Here is an 11376-nt window from a genome sequence, read left to right as displayed (position 1 = left end):
TTAAGGTTGTAAGTTATATCTTTCTCTCTGGTTTAATGCTCAGTCACTATATAAAAAAAAAAACTCACCAAAATATACGAAATCCTACACTGTCCTTTATAAGTAATGCTTTTGTCAGTATACATGTCGCCTTATTTTTGTTTTGTTTCACACTTGTTTGTTTAACTACAACCTTCCAACTCCAAGAGATAAATTCAGAACAAAGCCCCCCGGCCACCCCACAGAAAAACGTTTCACACAATGACTATACATATATATATTCTAGGGCTGATGCAGGTGGGTGCAGACGGTGCGATTGTACACCCCCACCCCCTTAACTGTATTAAGAAAAACCACTGTTTATTATATTGTTAATATATTATTTTTATCATTATGAACATAGAACCGGTAAGATTTTTAAAGTACGAGAGTGCACTTTCTGGGTATCTATAGAGGTCCACATTCTCAAAAGTTTCTCACCTCAGCCCCAACCATGATGGGACTGAGGTCGTGTGGCCTCTCACGTACCCCAACCGCAAAAAACTTTATCCGCCCCAGTATTTTTTTTTTTCGTGCACCGTCCATATTTTATTATTATTTATTATTAACAATTACCGTCCTGAAACAGAACATTCGGAGAAAATTGTAGAAAATAGCACTTATTACTGGATATAAACCCGCGAACGCGAAAGGTTGAATAATGCGCACAGTCCGATGTTGAGATGGCGTCGCCACGACAACCATGTACCACGCAGGTACCTCAGCGGTGGTATGCTGGGCTCCGGTTGCTTCCACCCTAGGATAAGCCTCGGCTCCACTACCGTGTACCGCAAAGGGTGCGACGCCACTTCAAGTAAGGATCGTGCGACTCTTCATAAGAGAACAAAATAATAATAATAATTAAAATAATTAAATAATAAAACAGCTTATCTAGGTTAACTCTTAGCTACATGGATGAAAGTGATTACTACTGTTTAGTAAATGAGCACCTAATAAACTGTGATCTAGATACATAAATGTATCAATTTGAATACGGTACTTGATGGCATTGTCAATTGTGCCTGTTGATCGTTTCAGATAATTGTCTGTTAGTGATTATAAAAGCCCAATTTTTATCATCATCTGTATTTCATTATATTTAGTGTTCAGAAAATTTCCCCCCTTGCACACGTAACCCTGTGATCAACCTCCTTCAATCCAATGTGTATATTATCGTAAGACATCCATACACCTAAATATTCAAATCATATTTGAATTTAGGATATTGTGATTATTTACTGAAATAGTTGTATTTGACTTATTGAATAGTTATTAAATTACAATATTGTGCCATTTATTTTGTTACATAATTATTATTTATTAATGAATAATTATTTTCTTAATTGTATGATCATGTATTTTTATATACATTTTCTTATTATTTTTTAATTTGTCATTTTCTGTATGAAATTGTATATAGGCCTAGTTATTGCCTTTTTTATTCAATTTGTATACAGTATAGCTAACTTAATTAATTCTCATTTATTGAATTGTATATACCCATTAACTTACTGATTGGCCTAGTTTGTACCGTACATGCAAATTGTAATTCAGACTGTGCGGCTACATTTTTATTTTAAATGTGAATGAATAAAGGATACCGACGCGACTATTTCATTATTATCTGTCCTTCCACAAATTTTAACTTTACTGATTATTTGTAATACGTCGTATTCTGGTGTATTTTAAAATTACTTTAAAGTATATTGTACATTTCATTTTTCCTTAAATTTGCAATAAAGTCACCTTGTATCTTGTATTTCTTTTTCTACGCGAAAATGAATTAAAAACCTTATGTGTGTGCGGCCCGGCAAGCAACATTGGCTAGAAAACACCTTGTTTCTTACGATGCGACACCCATCATTGTAAAAAGCAATACTAAAACTGGGAATAAAGTGGTGTAAAAGCAATGCTTGGAGGTTTTTGGAAGCACACTGGAAACACCAAAATTTAGGTGCGGCCCTCGGTTATAAATCAAAAATTCCCTTGGGCCCTCCTCTGGTAGTCTTTCCAGACAATGTATACTAGAGCCACCACTGCGTAGGAAATAGCGCGATCTTACAGAGGAAACCAGTAAATAAATCAAACGAGAGAAGACACCCGCCCGCCAAGCAAAAGTAAAGAACTAGGACGGATGCATGATTTGGCGGTAGGGGGTGCGCGGAGTCCACACAGCCTCAGCCCCAGCATGGTTGGGGCTGAGGGTCAACAATTTTAAAAATATGGACCTCTGGGTTCCCAGAAAAATTGCGTATACCTTAAAAATCTAACCGGTAATTCAGATCAACAATACAATGCAACACGAGGGGGTGCGATCGCATCGTCTGCACCTCTGCTGCTTCAATTGTACAAGACACAATTCCTAGGCCCAAGATTTCATCTAAAAATTTGGACTTGAGTCTCACAAAAGCACTCAAATGAGACATATTAAGGTCGAACTGACAATGACAATGGATACAATAGGCCTACATGTTTATTTTACTTGCTATTGAAATCGATAAATCGTCTACAGAATGTTGATTAATGATTATATATAACTATATTGTATATTTTTTGGGGAAAACTTTGGGGGTGGGGCGGGGCAGACATTGCCTGTCAGACATTTCGACCCATGCGGGCAAATTTCTGGAGCCACCACTGGTGTTGTGTGTCCCTTGTCTTGATTTTTTTGGACAGCCTGTGCTGTATGGCCTCTTGGTCTGTTACAATGCTAGCGTAAATACCACACAGTTGATGTGTAACATCAATCCATAACTCACCTTTATTCAAAATCATGAAGCTTAACGCGCGTCACATATATTATAATATATATACAATAATGATGAATATAAAATGGCAAAAACATTTTTACTGCTATTTTACAAATATTAAATGTTTAGTAATAGCACATAAATGGTAATTAATCAAACAGATTATTAATCAAAAAAGAATTTGTCCAAATATCTATAGATTTTAAAAGGATTAATGATATGACACCCGTATTATAGCACTACTATAAACTGACTACCTTAAATATAATCCTTGGATATCTCAATAGTTGCCCATGGTATTTGGAGCACAGAAAACGATAAATGATGAACAATTGCGTTGTATGCTATTCGTCTCTTACGGGAAATTTGTGGAAATGTCCACAATGCAAAGTGGAAATGCACGAGAGTTGCATTATAAGGTGGTGTAATACATCACAAACTTGTCCACATTGCAGATATAACATTGCAGCTCACCAGTCTGCTGCAAGAAACATGTTGTTTGGTGAATCTGACAGAAGTTGGATCAGAACATATGATTTCTATAACTAGACTGGTAAAACAAATACCTTAAAAGGTGTTTTTTTTTTGTATTTTAGGTCGAATTATTTAAAGAATTTAAATTATTTAATCTAATATATTGAATTTGTCGCTTTCTTGTATGGAAACGGCTCCTCTTACGAGCTGAGAATTGAAATGACGCACTAAACATACTTTTAAATTTAAATTATTCATCAGATCAAAACCTATAATTATAAGTTATTCGTTCGTGAATCATTTAAATCTACATTTACAAACCTGAGGAATCTATTCATGGAAATATAATAATTGTACTGTGCGTGGTTCCTATAATAATAATAATAATAATAATAATAATAATAATAATAATAATAATAATAATAATAATAATAATAATAATAAATAATAATAATAAATATACACTACTACTGCTACTATTAGTGGTACAGTACCAGCGGCGCCCCTCCATAAATTACTTGCACCCCCGGGCGCCCCCCCCCCACCAAAAGTCACGGTCAATTTGTTAAAAAGCGCATAAAATCACATTATCCCCCTCAACTAATCATTGACCCCTAGATACGCCACTAGGTACTACTCTAGGCCTAATAATAATTACAAATAAATAGGTTTTGTATTTAGGCCTAAATGAAAAATACGGTAACGCTTATAAAGGAACGACGTTTTGACCATATGGGCCTATTTAGGAGTGGCGTCAGTGGGGAGAGTGTCCCTTCGGGGAGAGCTGGCCTCCAGTCGGGGAGAAACACTACAATTCGTCGGGGAGAAAAAAAAAATGTACACAACTATTTTCAACAGAAAATCGACTTCAAAATCGAATAAGCATTTGAAACCCCTAAATTGTTTTATTTTTCGGGGGCTTAAGTTCAATTAATAAGATCACAGGCATGAGCTGCTGTTGTTTACATTTTGTATGCAATTGTATCCTGTGTAGGCCTATTGATTACTTTGACGACATTTTTGCCACAGGATGGGGTATCGGTAAGCAAGTAGGTCGCATATGCTGAACATGAATATGTTATAGCAAGAAGAACCTCAGTTTGTAGAAACAGGCCCTTTTTGACATGACAACTGCTTGTCAGTGATATTTAAACTGCAGAAAAGAAAGGCCTGGTAATCCTGGTTTTTTATTTGATTTTTTTTTTCCGGTTTTTGTCCCAGGGTTAATTTAAGGATCATAATCAAGGTTTAGTTTTCCTTCTGTTATTTTCGTAGTGAGACCTCAGACACACACTATCATGTTTTGTTCGGAAGTAAAACTGATGACTCATGACTTCTAACTTTTCGGAAATGAAATGTGTGACGTTATAATGATAAATGTACGTAGGCCTATACCTCATGCTAGTTGCTATTGGTTAAATTGTACAAGCATTTATACATCTGATATTAAATATCAAAGCATGTGAGATTATAATAATAAACATTTAAACGTAGGCCTATATTTCAATATTATTTAAAGATAAATAAGGATCATAATTCATTAATGATTTAATTAAATTTTAATTAAAAAACATTGCTATGCATAATTGTGACACCTTTGTGTTACGATGCAACCTTTTATTGCATATTAAATATAGATGCTGGATATATCTATTGCTGTAAATGACTGACGGGCGTGCGTATGTGACTTTGAACTAGAAAGTACATTGTTATGTAGTGCCTTCGTCAGGTTGCTGCTTATAAGGGGAGCAGCGCTCCCTCACCTTTGGCTGCCCAGTGAGCAAGAGTGAGCTTGGCAGCCAAAGGGTGATGGAGCATAAAAGGGTGAACCCTTTTTGCTAATTTTCTTTTTTCTCACGTACACAAACATATACCTACTACATATATAAAACTTAATGTGTAACAAAAAGCCGGTCACAGCTTTAAACGCAAAAACCGATTGTCCACGCCGAATATACTCTAGAAATTTGATGTGATAAATAAATAGGCCATCTATATGATTGTTAGATATTCCTATAATTATCTGAAATGGGGTCTATGGGCCATTGTATAGACTGGAGTGGATTTAGGAGGAGCTTTGGCAAGACGTCAGATGTTGCTGTGTCCGCCCCATGATTCAGCAGATAAATTGTCTTTATCAGAAAAGGTATGAGATAGTTAGCATTTGGATTTGGTAGGCCTGGTCAATCCATGTCCAATCTAGAAAGCCTGTTACGTCTGAAAGGAACCTTTAAAAAAAATGAGAAGCGCTGTGTAAAAACACTTAATGTAATTTAGCGCTTCAAATAGGTAGATAGGCCTATCGTAGGCCTATTTACAGTACACTACTGCTATTTCATAGTAAATGTAAACAAATATGGTATAGGGGCCTATAATACTTTAATAAGGCCCTATGCATTTAACCTACGTCCGCTCCCACAGATGTTGCAGGCTCTCCTTGGATTTGCTGTAGTGACTGACCTTTAGCCATTGTCGTAATTTTATTCAAAATAGAAACTGGATTAATGGAGGAAATTTTTATTAAAAACAAGTGGAGTAAAATGGGTGGGTATTATGAATTATCGGATGAAAAGTTTGCATACTGTACCTAGCTAGAGCCATATATGACTCTGCATGCATAATGCATGCACCTATCATCAAACGCTCCTGGTTGCTATGGTTTTTGTGACGTTCAGCGTGTAGGGACGCACGTGCGCCTAGAATGTCGATGCCAGAGTTATAACCTTTGATGTCCCGAGATGTGCGTCCTTTTGTTGAATTACCTTGATCAAACGCTCCCATGTCCCGCATGCGCAGATGTCTTCTGTTTGTTAAAGCGGTTTAAAGGACGCAGGATGCAATGCTGTACAAAAACAATAAAATCTATTGAATGAAAAGTAACAGTATATACGCTGCTCTCTAAATATTTATCATGTTTTTTCAAAGTTTTTGAAGAGGTTTACTGTCACAGTAAGTTGATTACGTCTACTATACAGATTAAACATATATAAGACGATTAAATATAGAGCGGTATGATCAACGTAAACGCTAGGCCTACGATGCGCGTGATGATTCGTCATCACACTTTCTTGAGTAGCCGAGCTTTGAGTTGTTCGTTCCGACGAACTATGTCACTGTATGGCCGAGGTGAATAGGTAGGATAATGTTAGGCCTACATTGGGTGAGTTAATATTATGTGCTCACTGTGAGCATAGGCCTAATCCGAGTAGATTTTATAGTCGTAAGTAAGTGACTGTTCATTCAGCAACAAATCATATCAAGATCAAGAAACTGTGTGGTTAACGAGGCTAGGTCTAGTAGGACAGGCCAAGCTGAAAATTGAGACGATTGGGTCCTTCTCCTAGTGTGTACTTTCGGGTCCACTTTCATTCTGATTTATTATTGCGTTCCAAATATAACATAGGACCTATACTAGGTATTTCAATAACATGCTAAAAATATGTTGTTCTTTAAACAAAAAATTGTATTAAATGATCATTTTAATAATTTTATTTATTTATTTCGGTATATCAAACATCAACGAATAGTAATACAAATGACAGCCATGGCATGGTGCTGAACTAATTTTGCCTAAAGCCATGGGGCCCACCAGACGATTGGGCCCAGGATGATAGAGCCCATTTCCAGACGATTGGGCCCACTTTCAAATCAAGCCTGATCGTTATGAAAATGGGCCCGATTGTCTTGGGCCTGATCATTTGTAATATAAGCTCGAATCGGACCATACTACTATTATTATCAGCCCTATTTATTATAAATTGATAGGAAATAAAGGAAAAAATTAAACATGGGTTATTTTGGCCTAAAAAGGGCTGTGTAACTCTGGCAAAATGACTGAAGGCTTAAAACAACCTAAATTTATGATTAAATTAGGGCCACCAACTATATGTACTACATGACTTACAATACATGGCTATATTATTATATTAGGCTAGGTAACTGTAGGCCTGGGACAAATATTTAAATTAATATTATCCAATACTGACCCATACAAGCATGTCCTACACTCCTGTCACCCAAGAGTGTGTAGGCTACAGTAGGCCAACTAAGAAGTACTAACAACATTTGTTGTTTTATGCTTGCAAACACAGATGCGGCTGAGAGCCCCGAGGGTGAAGGTTAAACCAGCGCTGTTCTTCCTACTCGTATCATCCTCAGTCTTGTTTTACATTGCTGTAGACGTGCCCATTGCGTATCCTATGCCACAACAATGCGAGCCGTAAGTACAGCTAGACACATGTTGTTCAAACAAAATTGTAATTATTATTTATGTTTGTTCCAGTGGTTGTTCCCAACTGAGTACATCGTCCTTAATAATTTTAAGGTCATTCGTCATGACCAATGAACATGATGGTCACAGCGATAATCACTGATTTAGAGACCAGTCAATGACATACACTCTAGTGTAATGCACTAGGAAATAAGCTGAATACTTATTTTCTGGTAGAATAGCCATCTAGTGATAGGATACACAGGTCCTAAGTCTACCGCAACTTGCAGGAGTCTCCCAGAAATTGGGACAGCCTCCCGTAAGCATGCAGGATTCTCTTGGAAAAAGACCTATCTCCTGCAAATTTCGTAATATTTCCATGTACAGTATTTTTTTTTTATCAATTGTTTCATGAAGTCAGTGCTGATGGCTTTCACTATGTGCACCAAAATTAAATTAGACGTGTTAAGAAAGCTCATAAAGCCTGTTTTCAGCTAGGCAAATTTATTTGCGTGAATCAAAGGCATCGGTTCAGTTCTTGAGCTCTGATTGGTTGTGCATTGGTTTGGTTTTGCAAAACGTAGAAACAGTTTAAACTACCGATTCGCTGAAGCAGCGAGAACTCCAATAGAAATGTGAATGTGCATGCCCTTCGAATGCACACACTTTTCGAATCAAGCAAATAAATTCTCAAGTGGAAAATAGGTTTTAACCAGATTTCACAGAAGTGACTTCTTCCAAATCTAGGACCCCTGAGGATAGGACCGAGAGAGAAAGAGTCTGTCGCTATATTTATCATTTATTTTCAAGAAAAAGCATAATTTTTATTTACAGTTTCCCTTTGGAGAAAGCTGCAGCTATGAGAAGTCTATATAAGAAGAAAGGACAATGGGATGCAGCCAAAAAAATTAAGTATGTTTTCTGTTTACTGACGCTTTTGATTGTCTTCAAATGTCAAATAATTATAACTATAATAATATAAATAATAATTATATAATTATTCTAATTTATATAATTTTTTAATTATATAAATAAAGTAAAGTAAAGTAATAAGTAAAGTATTGTTAAGTTGGTATATATTTTAATAATTCTTTTTATTGTTTTTTAATAGTTTTTATTTTGTTAACCTGTTTTACAAATAATAAATATGTTATACTCTTTATCACTGTTCTTTTATTTTATTTTTTAATTTTTATTAGGAAACTTGCCAAGAAATGCCTGCCTCCAGACCACACATTGATGATTTACGCAGCGAATAACACACCGGAAAATCTTGATTTTAAACAAGGTTTCAATGTTTTTGAATATGTCAATTTTCTTTTTGATGGAAAGACTGGAATGCCGGCTGAAATGGAGGCCAACTTTGAAACTGTACGCCCACAAAAGAAATGTGCAGTGATAGGAAATAGTGGAATATTACTTGGCAGTGGATGCGGTAAGGAGATTGACACTCAGTATGATTTTGTTATGCGATCAAATATCGCACCCATAAAACAATTCGCAAAAGATGTTGGAATAAAAACAAATTTTACAATTATCAATTTAGAAACAGTAAGAACACTTTATAATCTACTTGCTCGTGATAAATCAGATCCAGAGACTTTGGCAGCAGTTGAGAAAATTAGATTTTTAAATGATTCCATAGTTTGGTATCCCAAAGGAGTACGCTTTCGGTTTTACGCTCGAATGAGGCTGCAAACAGTTGCGAGAAAGTTGAAAGATGAGTACAAGCTACTTATTCGCATTGGATACAGTTGGCGAACATTGGCAGCAATAATCAAATGGTGAGCATATTTCTCGCTTCATTTTAAATCAGTATCCGTCATGGTAAATTCAAAGAACATTTAATTACAAGATACAAGTTACTGTAACTTTATAATGCAAAAAGAAATTTTTATGTGATGTAAAGTTCTACTTTACATCACATAAAAATTGTAAAAACAGCAAATTGAGTTGTTCATTATGGGTCAAAGGTTAAACTGTTATCAACTTCAATTGAGAAGACCAAAACAATTAAGTTTTGCCTGATTACATGCTTCTTGCTGTAGAATTCCTAATATATTGGTTTACAGCAAATATTAATGGTGTACGGCAATAGAACTTAAAATGTCTACTACAGGCTCCCAAATCTTTGCGAGACACACTCAGAAATCAGCACTGTTCTTGAATTGCACGATCAAGCAAAATTCTGTTGGAAGCTAAACTGTCACCTGCAAATTCAAGGTGCTTGCGCATTTTTACTAGTACTGTATTATTAATAAGCCAATTCATTCTGCGCATGTCTGTAGTAAAGGTCAGTCGACATAAACAATCATTTAACACCGCACAGCATAGGCTTATGGCGGCCTTTGAAATTGTCTGAAAATAGTAAACTGTGATGTGATGCATAGTGTAACAAATACTTGCATCAATTAATAAACTAATATTTAAGGTAAAGATGAAGAACTGTTACTTATTGCTTCCTAAAAAGTTAGATGATTCCAAAAAGGCCGTACCTATTTGGAGGCCTACTATGTTCAATTTGTTTAATTGATTGTTTATGTCAATTGACCTTCACTATGGACATGCGCAGTTAGAACTACAAATTGGCTTACAGTATATTTTCTGCCCTGAAATTCAGCTGGCTAAGGCCTTCAGAAGATACAAAATACAATTAGTTAAAAACGCTAGTTAAACCAAATCTCCCATTAGTGGCTTCTAACTTTGTACCCCTGTCTTATGTCATTGTATCGGTAAACAATGTGGTAATCTACAGTAGTTCTCCAATAATATTCTTATATAATATTTTTACAGGTTTTGGTCCTTAGATGAGTACTACACAACAACTGGTCTTAATCTTTACACAATAGCGACTACTTTCTGCGATGAGATTACTCTGTATGGCTTCTATCCATTCCACGTCGATAGTAACGGTCGCAGCATCCAATACCATTATTACGAAGATATTCCCTACAAGTATGAAAACAATGTCCACGATTTCCCTGCAGAATTCCGTCATCTGAAAGAACTTGAAAGTATTGGCGGGCTTAAGTTGGTTACAAGTAAATGTAAGCAGCCGGAGTAAGTCTACAGTGTATGATATAGATGTGTATAAGAGACAGCATTCAACTAGTATGAAAAGTAAAATATTTCATTCAGGTAAATCTATGTTTGTGATAGTGCACTAATCGCACAAATTTTGTCTCATCAAATTTGATAGTGTGGGATGAACTCAAATTGTCAGCTTTCAATTGAAAGTTTTTGAGATAATGTCCTTCACTATTAACTAACATTGATTACAATTCCTCTTATACTAGACTGCCAAACCTTTTTCTATTTCCTTCCCATGTGCCAAGGGTCAAAGTGCACTGCTATAATTGAAATCAGTCTCATCAACCTATGAAACAGTGTGTCTAATGCCATAAGGCCATGTAAAAAAAAAAGGAGTTGTTGATCGTACTTTTTATGTAAAAAAGTCGGTAGGGAGAGGAGGTTTTTTATTTTTTAAAAAAAATCAATATCAAGTCTTCGAATCCCCCATGGAGTGCAAGGCTTCATGTACTGTAAAAGGTGGCTGACTTTGCCGAATCTTCCAGTGTAGCATTTGATCAGGAGAAACAATTGAAAGACAGAATAATTACTCCCCAAAAAACCTAGACCTAGCTGAAGTTGAACTATTGATAGAAAGACGATATTATTGTGGCTTTTGGCGGGGAAAAAAAATTGGTTGAGTGATTTTTTTTTTAAGTAGGGAGGGGACAATCAAGAACATTTTTTTTTTACATGGCCAACTGTAATATATTATAAACTGCCTTCATATAATCTAATAATGTTAATAATCTACTAGATGAAGTTGTGTCTAATGCATTGTAAACCATGAGTAATATCCAATGTCACTCATACCTCAATTTCACCTCGCATACATCTTTACCTTCTGGTAAAATT

The 11376-nt window shown here is 35.7% G+C and overlaps 1 protein-coding gene across 1 annotated transcript; it reads left to right on the top strand.

Moving 5' to 3' along the window:
- Nucleotides 1-6039: 6039 nt before the first annotated feature.
- LOC117109730 (CMP-N-acetylneuraminate-poly-alpha-2,8-sialyltransferase-like) lies at nt 6040-10539 on the top strand. The gene is made up of 5 exons (XM_033252130.1): nt 6040-6191; nt 7334-7461; nt 8287-8364; nt 8652-9236; nt 10246-10539. The coding sequence occupies exons 2-5, from the start codon at nt 7334-7336 to the stop codon at nt 10514-10516; spliced, it is 1062 nt and encodes a 353-aa protein (XP_033108021.1). The 5' UTR covers nt 6040-6191; the 3' UTR covers nt 10517-10539.
- The last annotated feature ends 837 nt before the right edge of the window (nt 10540-11376 follow it).

This window comes from Anneissia japonica, unplaced genomic scaffold (genome assembly GCF_011630105.1).
Source record: "Anneissia japonica isolate Jap-2015-1 unplaced genomic scaffold, ASM1163010v1 scaffold3782_len1007564_cov172, whole genome shotgun sequence".
In the NCBI taxonomy this organism is placed as follows: Eukaryota; Metazoa; Echinodermata; class Crinoidea; order Comatulida; family Comatulidae; genus Anneissia; species Anneissia japonica.
Note: the sequence above shows the minus strand (reverse complement) of the source record. Positions and strands in the feature narration are given on the sequence as shown.